At 40.6% G+C, this 27,018-nt stretch overlaps 1 protein-coding gene across 1 annotated transcript in view; it reads left to right on the forward strand.

Moving 5' to 3' along the window:
* Positions 1-27,018, forward strand: part of jak1 (Janus kinase 1) — an 83,663-nt gene that overhangs the window by 5,343 nt on the left and 51,302 nt on the right. Inside the window, 9 exon segments of the mRNA XM_024003647.2 lie at positions 1,188-1,393; positions 9,547-9,670; positions 10,543-10,696; positions 13,803-13,966; positions 14,314-14,659; positions 14,938-15,120; positions 15,521-15,678; positions 15,893-16,007; positions 17,201-17,399. Of these exon segments, the coding sequence (XP_023859415.1) occupies positions 1,195-1,393; positions 9,547-9,670; positions 10,543-10,696; positions 13,803-13,966; positions 14,314-14,659; positions 14,938-15,120; positions 15,521-15,678; positions 15,893-16,007; positions 17,201-17,399 (1,642 nt within the window). The 5' untranslated portion in view covers positions 1,188-1,194.

Below are 27,018 nucleotides of genomic sequence, written 5' to 3' on the forward strand. Positions count from 1 at the left end.
AATCTAAAATTTAGACTTATCAGACCAAAGGACAGATTTCCACCGGTCTAATGTCCATTGCTGGTGTTTCTTGGCCCAAGCAAGTCTCTTCTTATTGGTGTCCTTTAGTAGTGGTTTCTTTGCAGCAATTTMACCATGAAGGCCTGATTCACGCAGTCTCCTCTGAAAAGTTGATGTTGAGATGCGTTATATTCCGCATAGACATATTTAATGTAATCCTTATTATGTCCTGCTATATTCCTATCAGTGGAGAGATGTATGATTAATGTTGGCCTATTTTGTGTGTGTGTGTGTGTGTGTGTGTGTGTGTGTGTGTGTCAGCCCAATTCAGATTTCTTTCTCTCCAATAATTGGTATTTTGATCAATCACATCAGATCTTTTCACATCAGATATTTTTCAGAGCTGATCTGATTGGTCAAAAGACCAATTAGTGAAAAAAAGTTCCAAATTGGGCCACCTGTGTAAACGCTGTGTGTGTACTGTGACCCCGCTGTACCCGTCATCAGTCAGTAGATCAGAGCTCCGCCGCCACGGGCGATAGGCTGATAAGGGCTGTTATGAAACAAGCTGTGTCCTAGCCACTGGGGTGCTGCCTGCGCCGCTCTAGAGGAAGGGGAAACGCTGCTGGGAGAACTAATGTGATGATCTGCATGCAGAGGAGAACTATCTCTCCTCCATCTCTTCCTCTCATCCCCTCCTCTCTTCCCTTCATCCTCTCTTCCTCTAGTAGGAGAGTTGGGTAAAGGGGACAGTGTATCCTCGGTCAACTCTCTTGTCCTTGGCTTGCCACGTCACGGGACCACAGGGCGTGTTGTGCTCTTAGAAATAACATGGCTAGAGGTTGTTCTTGATGACATCAATTCACTGGGCGTGTGTGTTATTAATAGGGTTACCTTGGTAGAGGAGTGTGTGTGTGTGTTTTAATTTAATCTATGAAGGTATGTGAATGACATTTCAAGAGGTGTGTGTTTGCTTTGGTGAGATCCTCTAAGTAGGTGTGTGTGTGTTGTGAATGACGTCGCCTCAGTAGGTGTGTGTTGGGGGCAGCCCATGTTGGAACATGAGTCATCAGGGTATGCAGGACTCTGCATCGCTGCTACAGTGAGCTCACCTCTGGATCAATACATTAACCACTCCTGACACACTTACCCACTCCAACTCACCATCCCTCTCCCTCTCCTTCCAGAGTCTGGATGCCAAGTCTGGGGGTGATGGAGCTGGGCAGGCAACTGTGTGGGAAGATGAGGAGGTCGAGGAGGGCCGAGGGCCCCGTCACTGTGACCATGAGAGGTCTGGAGATTCATTTCTACCTACCAGATACTCACCCGCTGGAGTTCCTCAAAGACAGCTTCACCGCTGAGGAGCTGTGTGTGGAGGCCGCCAAAAGATGCTGTAAGTATTGTCTCAACTCCTGCCGTGTGTGTGTTTGAGTGTGTGTGTGTGCGTGCCTAACTGCGATCATCCGTATATATATATGTGTGTGTGTGCCTGCCTGCCTGCGGGAATCCGAGTGTGTGCTTCCCCGTATGCCAGAGCATTAAATAGCCTAGTCTGTGTTTTTACGATTTGATTGGGGGAAGTTTTCAGGAACATCCTATCTTAAAGGTCCTGAAAAGTCATTCTGAAAAGTATTTTCTCTCTCATGGCTAACTACCAGGAAGTTTGAAACAACAGGCTGAGTGGGCGGGGAGCTTGTGTTCATGAGCTCGCCTTGACTGACAGCTCTTTGAAACACCTATGTCAAGCAACTTGGTTGCAGTGAGCAATGTTGCAGTAAAATCCTCTAAAGCTAATTCGGTGATACTAAAAGCAACTCAAACAATATTGAAATTGCACCAACAGTGCCCTCCGTAATTAATTATTGGGACAGTGAAGCATTTATTTTGGCTCTATATACCAAAAGTTTGGATTTGAAAAAAAAGGCTATGACCATGAAGTTAAGGTGAAGACGGTCAGCTTTCATTTGAGGGTATTGTCATCCATATCAGGTGAACTGTTTAGAAATTACAACAGTTTTTGTACATAGTCCCCCCATTTTAGGGGACCAAAAGTATTGAGACATTCACTTGTATGTGTATTAAAGTAGTCAAAAGTTAAGTTTTTGTCCCATATTCATAGCAGACAATGACTACATCAAGCTTGTGACTCAAAGTGACTCAAAACATTTGTTGAATGCATTTTCTGTTTATTTTTGGTTGTTTCAGATCATTTAGTGCTCAATGGAAATGAATGGTAAAATCATGTATTGTGTCATTTTGGAGTCATTTTTATTGTAGGTAAGAATAGAATGTTTCTAAACACTTCTACATTACTGTGGATGCTACTTTGATTACGGATAATCCTGAATGAATCGTGAATAATGATGAGTGAGAAAGTTAGACACACAAATATCATACCCCCCCCAAAAATGCTAACCTCCCTGTTATTGTAATGGTGAGAGGTTTGCATGTCTTAGGGGTATGATATTTGTGCGTATGTAACTTTCTCACTCATCATTATTCACGATTCATTCAGAATGATCCGGAATCATGGTAGAATTCACATTACTGTAGAAGTTTTGACCCGTCCCACCCCCCATTTTGTTCCATGCTGGCTGAAGACCAAGAGTTGAAGTCGGAAGTTTACATACACTTAGGTTGGAGTCATTAAAACTCGTTTTTCAACCACTCCACAAATTTCTTGTTAATAACAAACTATAGTTTGTCGGTTAGGACATCAACAATTGTTTACAGACAGATTATTTCACTTATAATTCACTGTTTCACAATTCCAGTGGGTCAGAAGTTTACATACACTAAGTTGACTGTGCCTTTAAACAGCTTGGAAAATTCCAGAACATGATGTCATGGCTTTAGAAGCTTTTGATGCTAATTGACACCATTTGAGTCAATTGGAGGTGTACCTGTATTTCAAGGCCTACCTTCAAACTCAGTGCCTCTTTGCTTGACATCATGGGAAATTCAAAAGAAATCAGCCAAGACCTCAGAAATATATATTGTAGACCTCCACAAGTCTGGTTCATCCTTGGGAGCAGTTTCCAAACGCCTGAAGGCACTTGTCACGAGAATTATGTTCTCGATGTTCATAAACCCAATTCAATGAACTACTCAGCCTGAAACCCAGAATTTGTAGGAATCTGGTTGAAATGAATCAGACGGAGGCCCAGCTACGATAGTCAGAACATGTATTTACGAGAGCGCGCTGCTCTATTGTACAAAACAATTCATTTTATACTGGCTTCTCCCGCACACCCATTCACACTAACATACGCACACACATTCACACTAACATTAGCACACAATGTCCTGCTACCCAGCCGACAAGATTAGGGGATTCCGGGAGACTTACTCCCCATCCTCGCTCAAGATAGGGAGACGCTGGGAAGACACTGAATCTTGCTCAGACAGTTTGTCTTATATTCAAATAAGGTTTATAGACATATTGTACAGACTATGGTTATACATAATTCTAATCAATTTCATACTCATGTTTAGACGGCTTCAGGGTGGACTATTCTAGTCATTCATATAAATTCCATCAACAGTACTACATTTATCTGTACAAACAATAGTACGCAAGTATAAACACAATGGGACCACGCAGCCGTCATATCACTCAGAAAGGAGACGCGTTCTGTCTCCTAGAGATGAACGTACTTTGGTGCAAAAAGTGCAAATCAATCCCAGAACAACAGCAATGGACCTTGTGAAGATGCTGGAGGAAACAGGTGCAAAAATATCTATATCCACAGTAAAATGAGTTCTATATCGACATAACCTAAAAGGCCGCTCAGCAAAGAAGAAGCCACTGCTCCAAAACCGCCATAATAAAGCCAGACTATGGTTTGCAACTGCACATGGGGACAAAGATTGTACTTTTTGTAGAAATGTCCTCTGGTCTGATGAAACAAAAATATAATTGTTTGGCCATAATGACCATCGTTATGTTTGGAGGAAAAAGACGGAGGCTTGCAAGCCGAAGAGCACCATCCCAACCGTGAAGCACGGGGATGGCAGCGTCATGTAGTGGGGGTGCTTTTCTACAGGAGGGACTGGTGCACTTCACAAAATAGATGGCATCATGAGGGAAATGATGTGGATATATTGAAGCAACATCTCAAGACATCCGCCAGGAAGTTAAAGCTTGGTTGCAAATGGGTCTTCCAAATGGACAATGGACAAAGCTTACTTCACAAGTTCAAAATTCACCCAACTTATTGTGGGAAGCTTGTGGAAGGCTACCCGAAACGTTTGATCCAAGTTAAACAATTTAAAGGCAATGCTACCAAATACAAATTGAGTGTATGTAAACTTCTGACCCACTGGGAATGTGATGAAAGAAATAAAAGCTGAAATAAATCATTCTCTCTACTATTATTCTGACATTTTACATTCTTAAAATAAAGTGATGATCCTAACTGACCTAAGACAGGGAATTTTTATTAGGATTAAATGTCAGAAATTGTGAAAAACTGAGTTTAAATGTATTTGGCTAAGGTGTATGTAAACTTCTGACTTCAACTGTAGCTAGACAGTAACTTGTTAAAACCAGACACAGATGAAAGGGGAAACGAGTATCTTTGCCATATATGAATAGGGTAAACTTTTAATTATATTTGCTGACAGCATACAGTTAATTTTTTTGCACTAGTAGATTAGCTATCTAAGCTACTGTATACCACACCCCTCTGCAAACACGCCTTCTCCGGAGTTGGTTATGAGGTGGTACCTTTTTAAATTAGGTAAGAGAATATCATGTTACCATTAGTGTATTAAAATGAAAGTTCAGGTGATGTCATCTTGTTCCCTTTAATAATGAATCCAAGTGTTTGAGGGGACCAGTGACTTTATGATCAAACTATATCAATGTAGAATCAAGTTTTTTAAACTGTGATCTGGTTTCCTTAGAATATCATCCAATTTCATGAAAAACATGATTTTGACTGTTCATGACCTTTAAATTTGCTCATTTTGAACTAATTGGGGATTGAGCCTGTCTGTCAACAGAAGTCCACTGTGCCACTGTAAATAGGCCCTGTCACATGATAACTGTTACCTAGGAGACAAGAAGGAGTAATACAGTAACTAAGAAATGGCTTCATAGGAGATGTTTTGTCTTTTTTGTGTGCTGCTCATTTGTGTCATACAGTAGATTGTAGTCTATATGATACGTGACCTGAAAATGTTCCAAAGATGTAGGCCTATCTGTGTTATTTGTGGATCTTTGTTTTATTGCCAACAATCTGTTTGTCAGTGGATGCTCTTTATTACAGCTGAATCTCGATGTTTAAGATAAGAAACGCTAAATCCTAATATAAGAAATGCTTCTGATGCTAGTAGTAACCATGTTAACAGGCTATTACAGTAACTGACAGATATAAGGCACACAATATGGACTGATTGATAAAGCCCAGCTACTAACCCTCATGAGAAAGGCCACTAACATCCAGCATCTGTTTTCTTATCATTCTAAAAATGCTTATTTGGTAGCCTTCTTTTTGACAGACACATTTTGGACGATATTTAAAACGTTGTTCTGATACTTGCTCTAAAAGTCCAGAACATCTGCCAGTGGGACCAGGGATGGATAGAAAGGGAGAGAGAAAGAGAGGGGAAGAGAAAGGAGTGGGTCTGTCCGTCCAGCTCTTGCTTTCAGCCAGACACTCCAGACAAGATGGCGACTGGTTGGGGTCGGGCCAGAATGGGACAGATTCTGGAATTTTGTCTTTGTGTGAAGCCAAAACATATTTTCCCAGTACTGCAGAGCGAGAGGGGAGACCAAGGAGGAGTTCAGACCAAGGAGGAGTTCAGCTCCACAGCTACCATAGTCCATATGCAAACATTCACTAGTTAACCTTAGAGGCTAAACAAGCGAAGCAGCTGCCAACATAAATGTATGATCTGTTTATAGCAAGTGTGTCTGTGAAGGGCCTTTCTGTCTGTGTGGTCAGTGGTAGGTAGTTTGATACACACACTCAGTCACAACAAAACAGGAGAGCTTAGATAAGAGGAAGTATCCTGGCCCTGGCATGTTCCTGTCTCTCACTATGTTCCCTTTATTGTTTGCAACAATCAGAAGGGTTCATCTGTAAAGGCTAAAGTGTTAGCCTATAGGTTATGTAGTAGTAGTAACAGTTCCTACTGTATGTTCTAGGACTACTACTGCTGCCGTTACTATCACTAATAGCTTACACTTGCCATGTCATGACAGTCTAGAGACTCTACAGTAGACTCATGACAGTCATGCTTAGTGCAATACTTTAAGATGGAGTAACATCCAGATATTTTGATCTGAGTTATCGAGGCTTGATTTACAGTACCTTCGGAAAGTATTCAGGCCCCTTGACTTTTTCCACGTGTTAGCCTTATTCTAAAATGGATTAAACATGAATTGTATTCAGCAATCTACACACAATACCCTATAATGCCAATGTGAAAACAGGTTTTTAGACATTTTTGCAAATTTATTACAAATAAAAAACTGAAATACATTATTTACATAAGTATTCAGCGCCTTTGCTATGAGACTCTAAATTGAGCTCAGGTGCATCCTGTTTCCATTGATCATCCCTGAGATGTTTCTACAACTTGATTGGAGTCCACCTGTGGTAAATTCAATTTATTGGACATGATTTGGAAAGGCACACACCTGTCTATATAAGTTCCCCCAAAAACCAAGCCATGAGGTCGAAGAACTTGTCTGTAGAGCTCCGAGATAGGATTGTGTCGAGACACAGATCTGGGGAAGGGTACCAAAACATTTCTGCAGCATTGAAGGTCCCCAAGAACACAGTGGCCTCCATTTCTTAAATGGAAAATGTTTGGAACCACCAAACTAAGCAATCGGGGGGAAGGGCCTTGGTCTGGGAATTGACCAAGAACCTGATGGTCACACTGACAGAGCGCTAGAATTCCTCTGTGGAGATGGGAGAACCTTCCAGAAGGACAGCCATCTCTGCAGAACTCCACCAATCAGGCCTTTATGGTAGAGTGGCCAGTTGGAAGCCACTCCTCAGTAAAAGGCAGCCTGCTTGGAGTTTGTCAAAAGGCACCTAAAGGACTCTCAAACCATGAGAAACACGATTCTTTGGTCTGATGAAACCAAGATTGAACTCTTTGGCCTGAATGCCAAGCGTCACATCTGGAGGAAACCTGGCACCATCCCTACGGTGAAGCACTGGGGTGGCAGTATCATGTTGTGGGGATGTTTTTCAGTGGCAGGGAGTTCGAGACTAGTCAGGATTGAGGGAAAGATGAATGAAGCAAAGTACAGAGACATCCTTGATGAAAATCTGCTCCAAAGCGCTCAGGACCTCAGACTGGGGTGAAGGTTCACCTTCCAACAGGACAACAACCCCAAGCACACAGCCAAGACGGACTTGAACCTGATCAAACATCTCTGGAGAGGCCTGAAAATATCAGTGCAGCAACGCTCCCCATCCAACTTGACAGAGCTTGAGAGGATCTGCAGATAAGAATGGGAGAAACTCCCCAAATACAGGTGTGCCAAGCTTGTAGCGCCATACCCAAGAAAACTTGATGCTGTAATCGCTGCCAAAGGTGCTTCAACAAAGTACTGAGTAAAGGGTCTGAATACTTATGTAAATGTGATATCAGTTTTTTATTTGTAATACATTTGCAAAAAATTCTAAAAACCTGTTTTTGCTTTGTCATTGTAGGTTATTGTGTGTAGATTGATGAGGGGAAAAAACAATTTAATCAATTTTGGAATAAAGCTGTAATGTAACAAAATGTGGAAAAAAGTCAAGGGGTCTGAATACTTTCCGAAGGCACTGTATGTTGGGGGATTCCCTCTCTCTGTCCAACACGGTGTGTTTTGCGGAACTCATTTCTCACAGTTCAGTTCAGTGCACCACTCCCTTCCTTCCTGTCTCCTTGGCTGCCCAGTGAATTTCTGACCCAATGAAACCTGCCCTCAAAGGTCCGGATGGATATTATAATTTATCGGCGTAGTAACAAACCTGCACCTCGTAACCTATGCGACCCCAAACTGTTCACACCCCTATTGTTGGCGCAGAGAYAAAATGTTGCAGTTTTAAAGCTAATTTTCTGCCATTCTACACATTTTGCCATGTCTTGTCTGTTCATATGATACCGGAGTGACTCAACAAAATCAATGGGGGCTCCCTGGGTGTCGAGTCCCCTGGGCACATAATCTGGCCATGACAACTACTATTCTACAAATCTTAGATTAGACTAGCATTACTACCTACAGCTAGTTGATCAACTGGACATTTCTGGCAGTTTATAAATAACTCTCTAAGGTCTGTCAGTGATTGAAATAGAGGAAAACTGCCCATGTACTATCAAATGTTGCACCTTGTGCATTCTACTATTACAACTCTCAGCAGAAGTAAATTGAAAGCCCAATTTTTAGTTCCTTGCACTGTATTGACTCTTCTGGGTCGGGATCCGGACTGCGGTCCACCTATTGAGTAGGCCTGCTGTACTGTATGTTATAGGGATGGGCGATTTATGGCCTAAATCATACCTCAAATTTGTAAAATAATACATAGGCTAAATATAAGCCTTCCACAACCATAAGACCTACTAATAATGTAATTATTTTATTAAAATAGTGTAATGTGCTTTTTTTGGCAATAATCACTGATCTAGTTTTCAAGTCTGTTTATGAAAATGCCATTTTTGTTACAAATTTAGCTAGAACCATGCACATCCACTAATAGCCCAATGACAAACTTCTTGTAACAGACATTATAGAAAATTAACACCGGTCTCATAAACAATCAAGCACAAGCCCACATGCTAGTGAGTAGCCAGCTAATCTTTATTTAGTCTAGCCAACTTGGATCTATTTGCTTGCTAAAAAGGTAGAACAGTTGAACTGTTATGAACACACCCTCTTGTCTGTCTCCAACAGTTTGAACAACAGCCTGTTCACTTTGTTTACATATTGAAAACCAGTGGCCTACCTGGATAAGAAGATGCTTATTTCTCAGAATGAGAACGAGTTGCCAATTCCTTAAATAAATGTGTATTTTTATGCTCATTGTACATTTATAAAACCCAGACTAGACAGCTAGCACATAACAGTATGTGACTAAAATGCTGCTAGCGGTACTTGGTAAATGAAAAGCCTGACAGAGACGGAGCTTTCATTTTCCACAATCATGTTCATTGATGCTCTCGTTTTAGTAGGGTAAGCTCTGTTCTACATTTTGGGAGTTAGAAAGGTTAAGTTGTCATCTATTACAGTAAAATAATGTTTCTGTCGGTAGGTGGTTAGGAGACCAGACCAAAAATACATAGAACGCTCATACTTTTTCCCCTCTTGTATAATTTGTTTTCTTTTAACTTGATTCTTGCAATATAGGCATTATTGAACATCGCGCTAAAACATAATTTCAAATTAATTCGATATATCGCCCAGCCCTAGTATGTTATGCTATTTATACGATGACTCCTGTATGAACTTTGTGGTACTGACGAGTCAGTGTCAAAATGAATGAAGGGATGAATAATGTTGTAATGTATCCCCTTTCTCTGTCTCTCTGTCTCTCTCAGGTATCTCCCCCCTGTGCTGTAATCTGTTTGGTCTGTATGATGAGAACCAACAGCTGTGGTACGCTCCCAACCACGTCATCAAGGTTACTGACGAGACCTGCATCAAGCTGCACTACCGCATGAGGTACTTAGACAGGCCTACTGCGTTGTGTGTGTTATTACATTATCAAATCATTCTAGTGGATGATGAATATCTCACTGACGCCATTCACCATACGTCAATACACCTAACATTGTTACTTACTTAGTTATCCACCACTGTTACCTGCTGCTGTTGTGAGCTCTCAGCATCGCCTGTCACTACGTTCTAGATTATTCAACAGGGCTGATACTTAACCATCATTCATCAACCATGATTCTGTGTAACCAGAGAGTTGTCATGCAGGTAGGGTGTATGAGACATTGGCACCATGCTGTGCAGAGTCAACTGGCACTTGCTGAGCTGGTAAACTAGTCTACATCAGATAAGATTAAAATACAGTAGAATGTAATTAATTAGGATTTACTTGTGAACTGTTTTTACAATCCACATGTAAACATGGATACAAGGCAGGAAGAAATCCAATGCTTAAAGTATGAAGTGGATGTGTTTGTTTGGCACACCTGAGGGCATTGAAACAGGAGATATTCAGTTGCCTTGCCAGTTCCGTTGTGTATGATCCAAGAGAAACTGTTAACTCCGAGAGGAAGGATAGCAAACATGTGGTGTCACGCAGACATCCTCTTTCTGTTCTCTCACTAGAAAATAGAGAGCGAGGAGGGGAGGGTGAATGTGGTGAGAGCCTTAATGAGCAGGCCTATTGTTGAGTTGAATTTGCATCATACAGCCAGGGTACACTTGGTCAAACAACAGATTATGGTCAACCTTTGTACACAAATACAAACAAATGTGTATACTTACTGTAAATACGTGGATGCACACACCTCACCCACCTACCGAGTCCCGGCCATGTCTTGATATTAACATGGTCCTGTCTCTTCTCTCCCATCCATCAGGTTTTACTTCACTAACTGGCATGGTACCAGTGAGCGTGAGTCTCCAGTGTGGAGACACTGTATCAGTAAGCTGAGGGGAGGTCTCGGCCCACAGAGGGCCCCTGAAGGTATACCCCTACTGGACGCGGCCTCCCTTGACTACCTGTTCGCCCAGGTACGTGTGGGTGTGTGTCTGTATGGGAGGGTGTGTACACTGTGCAGGTAAAAATGCTATTTGTCACATATGCTGACTACAACGGATGTAGAATTTACAATGAAATGCTTGCTTAAAAATAGTAACAGAAGAATGATGCTAGATACAGGGAGTACCAGTACCCGATCATTGTGCAGGGGGTATGAGGTATTTGAGGTAGATCTGTACATAAAGGCAGGGTAAAGTGACTAGGCATCAGGATAGATAATAATAAGGTATTTGAGGTAGATATGTACATAAAGACAGGGTAAAGTGACTAGACGTCGTTAGGATAGATAATAATGAGGTAGATATGTACATAAAGACAGGGTAAAGTGACCTAGTATGTCGTTAGGATAGATAATAATGAGGTAGATATGTAACTAAAGACAGGGTAAGTGACTAGACGTCGTCAGGATAGATATAGAGGTAGATATGTACATAAAGGACAGGGTAAAGTGACTAGACGTCGTCAGGAATAGATAATGAGGTAGATATGTACAAAAAGACAGGGTAAAGTGACTAGGCCTCAGGATAATAATAATGAGGTAGATATGTACATAAGACAGGGTAAAGTGACTAGAGTCGTCAGGATAGATAATGAGGTAGATATGTACATAAAGACAGGGTAAAGTGACTAAGCATCAGGATAGATAATAATGAGGTAGATATGTACATAAAGACAGGGTAAAGTGACTAGAGCATCAGGATAGATAATAATATGAGGTAGATATGTACATAAAGACAGGGTAAAGTGACTAGGCATCAGGATAGATAATAATGAGGTAGATATGTACATATAAGAACGGGTAAGTGAAGGCATCAGGATAGATAATAATGAGTAGATATATACATAAAGACAGGGTAAAGTGACTAGGCATCAGAATAGATAATAATGAGGTAGATATGTACATAAAGACAGGGTAAAGTGACTAGGCATCAGGATAGATAATAAGAGGAAGGATAAAGAGTAGCAACAGCGTGTGTGTGGTGTATTTAGTGTATGTGTGTGGGTTTGTGTGAGAGTGTAATGTGAATGTGTGTGTACATATAGTAGAGGTCGACCGTTTTAATCGGAATGGCGATTTTTAATTAGGGCCGATTTCAAGTTTTCATAACAATCGGAAATCGGTAATTTTGGACGCCGATTTGCCGAATCTTTAATATTTTTTACACCTTTATTTACTAGGGAAGTCAGTTAAGACAACATTCTTATTTTCAATGACGGCCTGGGAACGGTGGGTTAACTGCCTTGTTCAGGGGCAGAACGACAGATTTTTACCTTGTCAGCTCAGGGATTCAATCTTGCAACCTTACGGTTAACTAGTCCAACGCTCTAACCACCTGCCTCACGAGGAGCCTGCCTGTTACGCAAATGCAGTAAGAAGCCAAGTAAGTTGCTAGCTAGCATTAAACTTATCTATAAAAAATAATCAATCAATCATAATCACTAGTTATAACACTACACATGGTTGATGATATTACTAGTTTATCTAGCGTGTCCTGCGTTGCATATAATCGATGCAGTGCGCATTCCGCGAAAAAGTTCTGTCGTTGCTCCAACGTGTACCTAACCATAAACATCAATGCCTTTCTTAAAATCAATACACGAAGTATATATTTTTAAACCTGCATATTTAGCTAAAATAAATCCAGGTTAGCAGGCAATATTACCAGGTGAAATTGTGTCACTTCTCTTGCGTTCATTACACGCAGAGTCAGGGTATATGCAACAGTTTGGGCCGCCTGGCTCATTGCGAACTAATTTGCCAGAATTTTACGTAATTATGACATAACATTGAAGGTTGTGCAATGTAACAGGAATATTTAGACTTATGGATGCAACCCGTTAGATAAAATACGTAACGGTTCCGTATTTCACTGAAAGAATAAACGTTTTGTTTTCGAGATGATAGTTTCCGGATTCGACCATATTAATGACCTAAGGCTCGTATTTCTGTGTGTTATTATGTTATAATTAAGTCTATGATTTGATAGAGCAGTCTGACTGAGCGAGGCACCAGCATGCTCGTAAGCATTCATTCAAACAGCACGTTCGTGCGTTTTGCCAGCAGCTCTTGCGCTGTTTATGACTTCAAGCCTATCAACTCCCGAGATTAGGCTGGTGTAACCGATGTGAAATGGCTAGCTAGTTAGCGGGGCGCGCGCTAATAGCGTTTCAAACGTCACTCGCTCTGAGACTTGGAGTAGTTGTTCCCCTTGCTCTGCATGGGTAACACTGCTTCGAGGGTGGCTGTTGTCGATGTGTTCCTGGTTCGAGCCCAGGTAGCGGCGAGGAGAGGGATGGAAGCTATACTGTTACACTGGCAATACTAAAGTGCCTATAAGAACATCCAATAGTCAAAGGTATGTGAAATACAAATGGTATAGAGAGAAATAGTCCTATAATAACTACAACCTAAAACTTCTTACCTGGGAATATTGAAGACTCATGTTAAAGGGAACCACCAGCTTTCATATGTTCTGAGCAAGGAACGTTAGCTTTCTTACATGGCACATATTTCACTTTTACTTTCTTCTCCAACACTTTGTGTTTGCATTATTTAAACCAAATTGAACATGTTTCATTATTTATTTGAGGCTAAATTGATTTTATTMATGTATTATATTAAGTTAAAATAAGTGTTAATTCAGTATTGTTGTAATTGTCATTATTACAAACAAAAAAACAAAAAAATCGGCCAATTTAATTGGTATCGGCTGTTTTTGGTTCTCCAATAATCGGTATCGGCGTTGAAAAATCATAAAAGGTCGACCTCTAATATATAGTCTTGTGAGTGTGCATAGAGTCAGTGCAGAGTCAATGCAGATAGTCCGTGTAACCATTTAATTAACTATTTAGCAGTCTTATGGCTTGGGGATAGAAGCTGTCTCAGAGCCTGTTGGTCCGAGAGGCGGTGCTCCGGTACCGTTTGCCGGATGGTAGCAGAGTGAACAGTCTATGTCATGGGTGGCTGAAGTCTTTGGACATTTTTGGACAGCTTGATATGAAGGCCCTGGATATGATTCACTACTCTTCATTTCATTGGAATATTAGTCAGCCAATCGTGTGTGGTTGTGTTTCCAGGGCCAGCATGATTTCCAGAAGGGTCTGGCTGTGGTTCGTTGCCCCCAGAGTGAGGCAGAGCAGCATGAGATAGAGAATGAGTGCCTGGGCATGGCTGTGCTGGCCATCACTCACTATGCTATGACCAGAGAGATTCCCCTGTCTACTGCCTCCAATGAGATCAGGTAGTGTGTGTATATCTGTGTACATCTCTAACACGCGACACACACACAGATATACTCTAATCTCTACACACATATTTCACAAATGGAAAGGAATGACAATGTCCCTAATTCCTCCACTGCCTCCATTTCTGCTCCCTCTCTCCATCTCTGCTTCCTCTCCTCTCCATCTCTGCTCCCTCTCTTCTCTATCTCTGCTTCCTCTCCATCTCTGCTCCCTCTCTTCTCCATCTCTGCTCCCTCTCTTCTCCCTCTCTTCTCCATCTCTGCCCCCTCTCTGCTCCCTCTCTGCTCCCTCTCTGCTTCCTCCCTACTCCTTCTCTCTCCATTGCTACTCCCTCTCTCTCCAGCTACAAGCGTTTCATCCCGGAGAAACTGAACAAGCAAATCAAACAGCGGAACATTCTCACCCGGCTCCGCATCAACAACGTCTTCAAGAACTTCCTGAATGAGTTCAACAGTCGCACTGTTCAGGACAGTAACATCACACTGTACGACCTGAAGATTAAGTACCTGTCCACCCTGGAAGGCCTGACCCGGGGCCTGGGGAGGGAGATGCTGGAGCCCAGGGCCCTGGTAGTTACCCAAGAGGTAGAGACCAATGGGGGGCTGAGCCACGGGCCGGAGTCCTCCCTGGCCATGGAGGTCCAGGTTACTGGCACCACAGGGATATCATACAGGAGGAAGCCCCCTAATGTGAGTGGTCACTGTGTCCTTTTTATGTTAAGGAGGATGTGTGGGATTTGAGTTGAGTTGGTGTGAGATGTTTGGAGATTTTCAAATGTTTTTTTGTTAATTTGAGTGTGTAGAATGTGGTACTTGTGTGGGTGTGATTTTGAGTTGGCTTGAGAAACTGTATATTATCTCTGAAGTTGGAGTGAATTTGGAAGGTATTGATGAAGTATCTGAATGTATTTTGAAACTCATCTAAGAGAAATATCTTGACAATGTATTTTTCCTTTCATTGGCAATAGAATACCTTGATCCTGAAAGAGAAGAACAAGTCCAAAAAGAACAAGTTTGAGGGCAAACAGACCAAGACCAAGAAGAAAGACGCCAGCGACGGCTGGGTGACATTCTGTGACTTCCACGAGATCACACACATTGTCATCAAAGAGTCCACTGTCACCATCTTCAGACAGGATAACAAGAAGATGGTGAGACACACACATCTCTCCAAACACTACCTGAGCTTGGATTACTAGATTAAGCAGTGACAGTAGCATATTAATGAGTGATTAATGAACGTTGTCTCTACTGTACCGTCTTAGCTCCAGCCAGCCAGAGTTCAAATGTCACCGGACCTAACAGCCAGCCAACATAGCTAAGGGACAAATAATGTGATTAGTAGTCTGTGTTTAGATTATCGACCAGTTTCTACTGTGAAATGCTTTGTCGATACAGGCCCAGGACACTAAGGAATGGACACTAGTGCAGTGTTTTGGAACACAGACTAAAGGCAAAAGCTAATGGGGATCTAAATAAAGAAAAAATAATCAAATGTATTGATTTTTTAAGTATTTCTTACTATTGTTTAATTCTCCTATTGTCCCACAGGAGGTGCAGCTGGAGTTTAAAGGAGAGGCGTTGGCGTTCGCTGCCCTGGTGGATGGGTACTTCCGTCTAACGGTAGATGCCCACCACTACCTGTGTACAGAGGTGGCCCCTTCCTCTGTGGTACAGAACCTACAGAACTGCTGTCATGGACCTATCTGGTCAGTACTCAGACACTCTCTCGGTGTGTGTCTATTTCTTTTTCTCTAGCTCGCTCTCTCTCTGACTGTTTCTCTCTCTCTATCTCTTTCTGGCTTTTGTTCTCTCTCTTCATACCCATTTTTATCTTCCATCACCTCTATCTGTTTAATTTCTCTTAATCTAGCGTTGAGTTTTGTGTTTTTGACCATTGGTTTCTGTTTGTTTGCCCTGCAGTACGGAGTATGCCAACCAGAAGCTTCGTCAGGAGGGCAACGAGGAGGGAACCTACGTCTTGCGCTGGTCCTGTACTGACTACCATTACATCATCATGACCGTGGTCTGCAGCGAGGTAACACACACACATACACACTCTGAGAACTAGGTCCGGGATGATACGCGTTAGTATTGTGGCAAGGAAATAAAAAACGAAGCTGATTTAACTTCTTTAGGAAAATGGCTCTAATGTTGGGAACAAGCATCATTATGTTGTCTTCCAGAGTCAAATGTATTTATTTCCTAACCTATCGCACACAATATTTTACATACAGCAAGTTTTTAAAGGACCAAAGAGTTTGGTCTGCTTTGTGTTTTCATTTTTTGCCATGGAAAAAATATTGCGATATTGATATCGTCACAGCCCTACTGAGAACACAAACAATGTATTTCTGCAGGCAGGGAGAGTGGGGTGGAAATGACTGAAGTGGGCGAGGTGGAACAAGTGGAGAAGTCAGATAAAAGGCCAAAGAGTTCAGAGTTCAGAGATCATTACACAAGGAAGTGACTAAGAACAGATATAACACAGATGATGCCAAAACATGACACACACACACTTACACACACACACACACACACACACACACACACACACACACACACACACACACACACACACACACACACACACACTGCTCATTGTCTGACTGTTTCGTTATTGTCTGATAAAGAGTAGTGAGAACCATGTTGATGATAGAAGTTAAATTAAAGTCCTTTTCAGACAATGTGTGGTTACTGTCAAAACAAGCACAGACCAGGTGACACACCAGAGTAGATTTTGAGCAGAGCCTGGTGGTCTGGTGTCTGTATCACATCATCATGGTAAGATGACCTACATTAGTAAACACTGTTGTTCAGTGTCAACACTCTGAGCAGCCTCACATGCATGCACAACACATGGTCAAACATAGGCTCCAAGTGTGCGTGCGTGAGAGAGAGAGAGTATGTGAGTATGTTCTTGTTTGAGGCATCCATTCTCAATTAAATGAATTCAGTTCCAGTCAATAGCATGTGACTTAATGGACAGGCTGATTGGGATGTGGTGTTCCAGTGGACAGTTTGTTTTATCAGGCTAACTCGGGTCTAATCTAAACATATTAGTGAAAACAGACTTAAAAGACCTGCTAGCTTTGTTCAAAGTATCTATTAGCCTTTTGTTGACAGTGGTTGTAACATCTTTCACTACCAACTGAACTCTTGTGTGGTTGTTGTAACATCTTTCACTACCAACTGAACCTCTCCCTATGTCTCCCCCCCCCCTGTCTTCAGTTGGATCTGTGCGAGTCGAGACAGGTGCGTCAGTATAAGAACTTCCAGATCGAGGTGGGTTCAGAGGGTTTTCGTCTGTACGGGACAGAGACCTACAGGTCATCTCTCAGAGAGCTGCTAGACCACCTGTCTGGACAGAACCTCCGTACCGACAACCTCCGCTTCCAGCTCAGCCGCTGCTGCCCCCCACAGCCCAGAGGTAGGGGGAGAGAGACACACACAGACACACATACGTACACACACCGTGGTCAGTATGAAACTCTCACTTCAGTTTTTAGTATTTTTGTTGCAGTCCCTCAGAATGTCTTTGTATACGCGTCAAACACACACATTGCCCTAAACCCTTAGTGTGATTTGGCTCTGGTCTGCTGAAAGGATGTTCCTTTTTAAAGCCTGTTTACACCATGAGTTCTAGTTTCTCTTAGCGACACTGCCTCACCATGGTTACCACTCGCTTAACCCTCTCAATACCTCAGCTCTGTTTTGTAGCTGTGTGCAACCGTGTTTGGATGTGGCTATGTGTTGTCGTATGTATACACTGTAAAACCAAGTGTTTAGGATCTGAACACATAACTAAACACTTTTCTGTAACACTTTTTAAACGCATCGAGGCGTTTAGAATTTCAGTGAAAATGTGTCACAGTGTTTAGATTGGAAACATGTTTATTCGCTGACACACTTTTTAAACACATGAGCACAATTATTCAGTACAAGGCGTTTAGGTTTTAAACACTAACACTGGGGGTGTTGTTTTAACACTGTAGGGTGTAAAGCTGTATTTGCATACTTCCCAGCGTGCCTTTTGAGTGAATGTGAGAGAGACCCACCCATGACTGTGTTTGTTAGTGATATACATGGTTGTTGCATTCAATAAGGGAATGTGTTTCAATTAATATTTTACTTTAGATAATTTAGAACAATGTAAGTTATTTATCTTTGTATAAGATTGAAATCAATCAATGTGCATGAGGAAACATAGATATTAAAACAAACAATTGTAAAAATCTACCTGCAGCAAAACATGCTGGGAAATATGATAACAGAAATGAACTCAACACAGTTGATTAACAAACATTTTAAAAGATGTATTGAATCAAATGTCCTGTTTAGTTGACAGACATTCCTAACACTGATCTAAATAAAAGTCATGGAAAGTCACATCAATATCGAATMACTAAATGCACTCTAAACAAGATGATAGGAAAGTAAAATCTGAACACTTAGGAGATTTTGGTGTTCTCCTGGTTGGAAACTGACTGGAAATAGATGACTAACATGTTTAATCTTGCATTCTAAATTCCCGTTTTTTGGTTTTGTTTAGGTTATGAACTTGTCAAATGTTTTCATTATTTTGCTGTGTACTGTGTGTGTGTGTGTGTGTGTGTGTGTGTGCTTTTCAGTGAGAGGGACAGTGTCTATATGTGGGTGTTTTTGCAATCGTGTGTGTGTGCATGTACTGTGTGTCTGTAAGTACCCTGTCTTGTGTATCCTCTCTCTCTCTCTCTCTGTGTGTGTGTGCGCATCAGGAGAAGGAAAACGGTGTAGTACTGTGGTTTCCACACACACAGCTCTCCTCTTTTTACAGTGTGAGTGGGTTACCTGCTATGAGAGGCCCATCACATTTGTGTTTTTATGGTAGGGGTGTTCGGTACGGGGACCTCGGTTCGGTCTGCACTGTGAATGAATAAATAATAGTATATTTACTAAATAAAAACACTGGCCCTATATGCTATGCCTATGCTGCTTTATAGGCCTAAGCCTCTTGAGTAAATCTGAGCTGAAAAACAACTAGAACTTATGCTTTTTTTTAAACAACTAGAGATTATGCTTTTTTTTAAACAACTAGAGCTTATGCTTTTTTWAAACTTCTTATGGCTGGGGGGCAGTATTGAGTAGCTTGGATGAATAAGGTGCCCAGAGTAAACTGCCTGCTACTCAGGCCCAGAAGCTACAATATGCATATTATTAGTAGATTTGGATAGAAAACACTCTGAAGTTTATAAAACTGTTTGAATGATGTCTGTGAGTATAACAGAACTCATATGGCAGGCAAAAACCTGAGAAAATATCCAAAAAGATCCAAAAGATTTTCAAGTCTTTGCCTATCCAATATACAGTGTAAAATTTGGTCCGATTGCACTTCCTAAGGCTTCCACTAGATGTCAACAGTCTTTAGAACCTTGTTTCAGGCTTCTACTGTGAAGGGGGAGAGAATAAGAGCTGATTGAGTCAGGTGTCTGGCAGAATGCCATGAGCTCAGTCAGGCGCACGCCCGTGAGAGTTAGCTGCGTTCCTTTTCCTTTCTAAAGACAAAGGAATTGTCCGGTTGGAATATTATTGAAGATTTATGATAAAAACATCCTAAAGATTGATTCTAGACATCGTTTGACATGTTTCTACGAATTGTAATGGAACTGTCGTCTGAATTAAGTGCCTGCGCCGTGTGAATTTGGATTTGTGAACTAAACACGCAAACAAAAAGGAGGTATTTGGACATAAATGATGGACTGGGAGTGCATTCTGATGAAGATCATCAAAGGTAAGTGAATATTTATAATGCTATTTCTGACTTCTGTTGACTCCACATGGCAGGTATCTGTATGGCTTGTTTTGGTCTCTGAGCGAGGTACTCAGATTATTGCATGGTGTGCTTTTTCCGAAAAGATTTTTTGAAATCTGATACAGCGGTTGCATTAAGGAGAAGTTTATCTATAATTCCATGCATAACACTTGTATCTTTTATCAATGTTTATTATGAGTATTTCTGTAAATTGATGTGGTTCTCTGCAAAATCACCYGATGTTTTGGAAGCAAAACATTACTGAACATAATGCGCCAATGTAAACTGAGATTTTTGCATATAAATATGAACTTTATCGAACAAAACATACATGTATTGTGTAACATGAAGTCCTATGAGTGTCATCTGATGAAGATCATCAAAGGTTAGTGATTAATTTGATCTCTATTTCTGCTTTTTGTGACTCCTCTCTTTGGCTGGAAAAATGGCTGTGTTTTTCTGTGACTAGGTGCTGACCTAACATAATCGCATGGTATGCTTTCGTCTTAAAGCCTTTTTGAAATCGGACACTGTGGTGGAATTAACAACAAGTTTATGTTTAAAATGGTGTATAATACTTGTACGTTTGAGGAATTTTAATTATGAGATTTCTGTTGTTTGAATTTGGCGCCCTGCACTTTCACTGGCTGTTGTCATATGGATCCCGTTAACGGGATTTCAGCCGTAACAACTAGAGCTTATGCTTTTTTTTTTTTCAACTCGAGCTTATGCTTTAAAAAAACAAACAAGTAGAGCTTATGCTTTAAAAAAAACAAGTAGAGCTTTAAAAAAACAAGTAGAGCTTATGCTTTTTTTTTAAACAAGTAGAGCTTATGCTTTTTTTAAAAACAAGTAGAGCTTATGCTTTTTTTAAAAACAAGTAGAGCCTTATGCTTTTTTTAAAACAAGTAGAGCTTATGCTTTTAAAAAAAACAGTAGAGCTATGCTTTTTAAAAAAACAAGTAGAGCTATTGCTTTTTTTTAAAACAAGTAGGAGCTTATGCTTTTTTTAAAAACAAGTAGAGCTTATGCTTTTAAAAACAAAGTAGAGCTTATGCTTTTAAAAAAACAAGTAGAGCTTATGCTTTTTTTAAAAACAAGTAGAGCTTATGTGTTTTTTAAAAAACAAGTAGAGCTTATGCTTTTTTTAAAAACAAGTAGAGCTTATGCTTTTTAAAAAACAAGTAGAGCTTATGCTTTTTTTTAAAACAAACGAGTAGAGCTTATGCTTTTTTTTAAAAACAAGAGCTTATGCTTTTTTTAAAAAACCAAGTAGAGCTTATGCTTTTTTTTAAAACAAACGAGTAGCTTATGCTTTTTTTAAAAACAAACGAGTAGAGCTTATGCTTTTTTTAAAAACAAACGAGTAGAGCTTTAAAAAAAAAGAAAAACGAGTAGAGCTTATCTTTTTTTTTAAACAAACGAGTAGAGCTTATGCTTTAAAAAAACAAACGACTAGAGCTTATGCTTTAAAAAACAAACGACTAGAGCTTATGCTTTAAAAAAACAAACGACTAGAGCTTATGCTTTAAAAAAACAAACGACTAGAGCTTATGCTTTAAAAAAACAAACGACTAGAGCTTATGCTTTAAAAAAACAAAACGACTAGAGCTTAGCTTTTTAAAAAACAAACGACTAGAGCTTATGATGCTTTAAAAAAACAAACGACTAGAGCTTATGATGCTTAAAAAAAAAAAACGACTAGAGCTTATGATGCTTAAAAAAAAAAACGACTAGAGCTATATGATGCTTAAAAAAAAAAACGACTAGAGCTTATGCGCATGTTGCAATCAATTTGAATCTGAATTTGGGCATTTCAAGCTGTCCTTTTGTGAGAGGCAGCTGGGAAATAGTTATGTACGACGGCGAGTGGTGGGGTCGATAAACCAGGAGGATTTAAACAATGATGGAGAATCCCAGTAGATTGATGGATGGAGAATCCCAGCTTCCCAGTAGATTACAATGGCGATGGACAGAGAGTTGTGCATAAAACATTAACTTCTTTGGGCTGCAGGGGCAGTATTGAGTAGCTTGGATAAAAGGTGCCCATTTCAAACGGCCTCGTACTCAATTCTTGCTCGTACAATATGCATATTATTATTACTATTGGATAGAAAACACTCTCAAGTTTCTAAAACCGTTTGAATTATATCTGTGAGTAAAACAGAACTCATTTTGCAGCAAACTTCCTGTCAGAAAGTGAAAAATCTGAAATCGAGGCTCMGTTCCAGGGCCTSCCTATKAWTMTGCTTGAWATRTATMASTATACATGCACTTCATACGCCTTCCACTAGATGTCAATAGGCTGTGAGAGGTGAAATGGGGTTTCTAGGTATTTCTATGGTCAAAAGAGAGAGCTTGGAATGACATGACCCCAAAATTCCTTTGTTCAGGAAGCGCATAAAGGTCACCAGTCTTATATCTCCGGCTTTGATTTTATTTGATAAATGTGATATCATCGTAAAGTATGTTTTTTCAATATAGTTTTATTAGATTATTGAAATTTTTCCGGGAGTTTAGGCGTTCTTTGCGTTTGGTGACGAAGGAGAGCTTAGCGCCACTTGGCTAGTTTTGCTTGCTCATTCGAGAGGGAAAAATGCCATTCTAAAACCAAACAACGATTGTTCTGGATAAAGGACCTCTTGTACAACATTCTGATGGAAGATCATCAAAAGTAGGACCCATTTATGATGTTATTTCATATATCTGTCGAACATGTTTACTATTAGTTTGCGCCCAGATTTTGGGCGATCTCTCGCTATAACGTAAGCTGCATGTCGTACTGAATATCTTTTGAAAAATATKTTTTGAATTTCGCGCCCTGCACTTGGACGGGCTGTTGTCATAAGTGTACCGACACCGGCCTGCAGCCATAACAGGTTAACAGTATGTCGCCATGGTCAACGAGAATAGCCTATGCAGTTGCCAACACCTCAAAATTGTTGACACATTTGCACCGACATCACCCCAGTATACTGTAGTAAGACAGAAATGCAACAAAAAAAAGAACACAACATCGTCTCCCCTCTGTATTCAAGCAGCCTGCCGCCCCTTTCTAGACAGACAAGCAGTCGTTGCTGGAGAACTGCTGCTCTTGTCTGACTTTGTACCTCGGTTTGGCTGCCTTAATTCCTTAGTGTAGCTTTTTCTTGGCAATCTATTAATGTGGTTTTTAATTTGTTTACAAGCATAATACTTTTCATTTATGGTTGACACAGCTTGTTGGCCATTAGCCAATTAGCATTTCTCAACAATTTCAAATCACATGATTGGATCCAACTGGTATTTAAATTCCCACCTCCCACATTGTTATAAATGCAGCATCAGAGTGGAAACTTGAGAGGCCCAACATAACAATCCAGTCAGAACAGACAATGCAAGGAACATTGTGAATGCTGAACATTGTAAATTACATTTAATTTTCCCGCTGTACCGAAACGAACCGTGACACCAAAACTGCGATACGTACTGTCCTGTGGGTTTTGTGAACTGTTACACCCCTAGTTTTTATGGTGTTGTGTGTGTGTGTCTGCGCACATTTTTGGTTTTACTATGGTAAAACAAGGAATAATCACACAAATGCTGACATTTCGCCAGTCCCCACAAGGAAAAAGGCTATTTTAGGGTTAGGGGTAGAATTAAGGTTGGGGTTAGGATTTTGAATGGGAATCAATTGTTTGGTCCCCACAAGGATAGTAAAACAAATGTGTGTGTTGTCAACCACAGAGAGTTCGTATTGTCAGAACATCACTTCCTCCTCTTCACCCAGCCACATACTGCGGGGGTGTTCAAACTCCACACACACACCAACGTGCATATACTCATGTGTACTACTCGCATATACACACCCATTTTGCTTATGCAAGCAGACACACTTGTTGTTGTCAAGCCGAAAACCATCCCCACCCCATCCCCACCCCATCCCCACCAAATAATAAAGACGTCAGACCAAACTCAACAGCACGTGTCACAGTCAACAACTTGCATAACTTGACCTACATTTTGCTTGTTAAAATAGGCTACATAGTCTCTTGGGTTGATATGTAAACAATGCTGCTTCATCTCCACATGGTATAAGCCATTCATAGTCTTTGTTCATTCTTTACCAGCTGATAGGGAGACTGGTGTTTTGTTGTTTGTTGTTTGGTGGTGCTCATTAGGTACCAAAACTGAAAAGTTTTAAAGGTCCCATGCAGCTGTTTCTATCTCCAACAATTAAGTACCTTATTATGATTGTTTTCAATTAAAATGGTCAAAAAGAAACAAAAAATAGCAATTTCTCAGGCAATAATTTAGCTAGGACTGTCTTGGAGTGGTCTGAATGGGGAGGGGACAATGGACAATTTGCTGAGGTTTAGATCTCTCTTTGTTATTAACTAAAGGGACATTTCTACTTTTTTCAACTACATATTCATCATTTCTTCTAACATACAGTAAGTAGCATTCAAAAGTTTGGACGCACCTACTCATTCAAGGGTTTTTCTTTATTTGTACTGTTTTCTACATTGTAGAATGATAGTGAAGACATCAAAACTATGAAATAACACATATGGAATCATGTAGTAACCAAAAAAGTGGTTACTTTAAAAAAAAAGTAGCCACCCTTTTCCTTGATGACAGCTTTGTACACTCTTGGCATTCTCTCAACTAGCTTCATGAGGTAGTCACCTGGAATGCATTTCAATTAACAGGTGTGCCTTGTTAAAAGTTAATTTGTGGAATTTCTTTCCTTCTTAATGTGTTTGAGCCAATCAGTTGTGTTGTGACAAGGTAGGGGTGGTATACAGAAAATAGCCCTAGCCCTATTTGGTAGAAGACCAAGTCCATATTATGGCAAGAACAGCTCAAATAAGCAAAGAGAAACGCCAGTCCATCATTACTTTAAGACATGAAGGTCAGTCAATGCAGAAAATTTCACTAACTTTGTAAGTATCTTCAAGTGCAGTTGCAAAAACCATCAAGCGCTATGATGAAACTGGCTCTCATGAGGACTGCCAGAGGAAAGGAAGACCCAGAGTTACCTCTGCTGCAGAGGATAAGTTCATTAGAGTTATCAGCCTCAGATTGCAGCCCAAATAAATGCTTCACAGAATTCAAGTAACAGACACATCTCAACATCAACTGTTCAGAGGAGACTGCGTGAATCAGGCCTTCATGGTCGAATTGCTGCAAAGAAACCACTACTAAAGGACACCAATAAGAAGAAGAGACTTGCTTGGGCTAAGAAACACCAGCAATGGATGTTAGACCGGTGGAAATCTGTCTTTGGTCTGATTAGTCCAAATTTTAGATTTTTGGTTCCAACCGCCCTTTCTTTGTGAGACGCAGTGTGGGTGAACGGTTCCCACTGTGAAGCATGAAGGAGGAGGTGTGTGGGTGCTTTTCTGGTGACATTATCTGTGATTTATTTAAAATTCAAGGCACACTTAACCAGCATGGATACCACAGCATTCTGCAGCGATACGCAATTGCGCTTAGTGGGACTATCATTTGTTTTTCTACAGGACAATGACCCAACACACCTCTATGTTGTGAAAGGGCTATTTGACCAAGAAGGAGAGTGATGGAGTGCTGCATCAGATGACCTGGCCTCCACAATCACCCCACCTCAACCCAATTGAGATGGTTTGGGATGAGTTGGACCGCAGAGTGAAGGAAATTTAGCCAACAAACCATTCCAGGTGAAACTGGTTGCTAGAATGCCAAGAGTCTGCAAAGCTGTCATCAAGGCAAAGGGTGGCTACTTTGAAGAATCTCATATATATTTAGCTTTGTTTTAACACGTTTCTTGGTTACTCCACAATTCCATATGTGTTATTTCATAGATTTGATGTCTTCACTATTATTCTACAATGTAGAAAATAGTAAAATAAAGAAAAACCCTTGAATGAATAGGTGTGTCCAAATATTTGACTGGATCTGTATGTGTCATGGAGCGGTTCTATGTTTTGTATTAAAAAAAAGATAGAGGAAGTTAAGTGTTTCCAATGACATCATTAACCAATTAGTAGGCAATGCCTCCTCATCATTTGTTAAAAGCCACTTTGCGGACTCAGCCGTTGTTGCTACGAGACATTTCCACTTCACAATAACAACACTTGATCAGGGCAGAAATTTGACGAACTGACTTGTTGGAAAGGTGGCATCCTATGACTGTGTCATGTTGAAAGTCACTGAGCTCTTCAGTAAGGCCATTCTACTACCAATGTTTGTCTATGGAGATTGCATGGCTGTGCGCTCAATTTTATATACCTGTCAGCAACGGGTGTGGCCACACACACTATACAGATGAAGTCAGAAGTTTACATATACCTTAGCCAAATACATTTAAATTCAGTTTTTCACAATTCTTGACATTTAACTCTAGTATAAATTCCCTGTATTAGGTCAGTTAGGATCACCACTTTATTTTAAGAATGTGAAATGCCATAATAATAGTAGAGAGAATGATTTATTGCAGCTTTTATTTCGTTCATCACATTCCCAGTGGGTCAGAAGTTTACATATACTTATTTGGTAGCATTTCCTTTAAATTGTTTAATTTGGGTCAAACATTTCAGGTAGCCTTCCACAAGCGTCCCACAATAAATTGGGTGCATTTTGGCCCATTCCTCCTGACAGAGCTGGTGTAACGGAGTTAGGTTTGTAGGCCTCCTTGCTCGCACACACTTTTTCAGTTCTGCCCACATATTTTCTATAGGATTGAGGTCAAGGCTTTGTGATGGCCACTCCAATACCTTGCCTTTGTTGTCTTTAAGCCATTTTGCCACAACTTTGGAAGTATGCTTGGGGTCATTGCCCATTTTTGGAAGACCCATTTGCGACCAAGTTTTAACTTCCTGACTGATTACTTGAGATGTTGCTTCAACATATCCACATAATTTTCCCCTCCTCATGATGCCATTCATTTTGTGAAGTGGACCAGTCCCTCCTGCAGCAAAGCACCCCCACAACATGATTTTGCCACCCCCATGCTTCAAGGTTGGGATGGTGTTCTTCGGCTTGCAAGCGTTCCCCTTTTTCCTCCAAACATGATGATGATCATTATGGCCAAACAGTTCTATTTTTGTTTCATCAGACCAGAGGACATTTCTCCAAAAAGTACGATCTTTGTCCCCATGTGCAGTTGCAAACCGTAGTTTGGCTTTTTTTATGGCGGCTTTGGAGCAGTGGCTTCTTCCTTGCTGAGCGGCCTTTCAGGTTATGTCCATACAGGACTCGTTTTACTGTGGATATATATGCTTTTGTATCTGTTTCC

Source organism: Salvelinus sp. IW2-2015, linkage group LG16, assembly GCF_002910315.2.
Source record: "Salvelinus sp. IW2-2015 linkage group LG16, ASM291031v2, whole genome shotgun sequence".
Lineage (NCBI taxonomy): Eukaryota > Metazoa > Chordata > Actinopteri > Salmoniformes > Salmonidae > Salvelinus > Salvelinus sp. IW2-2015.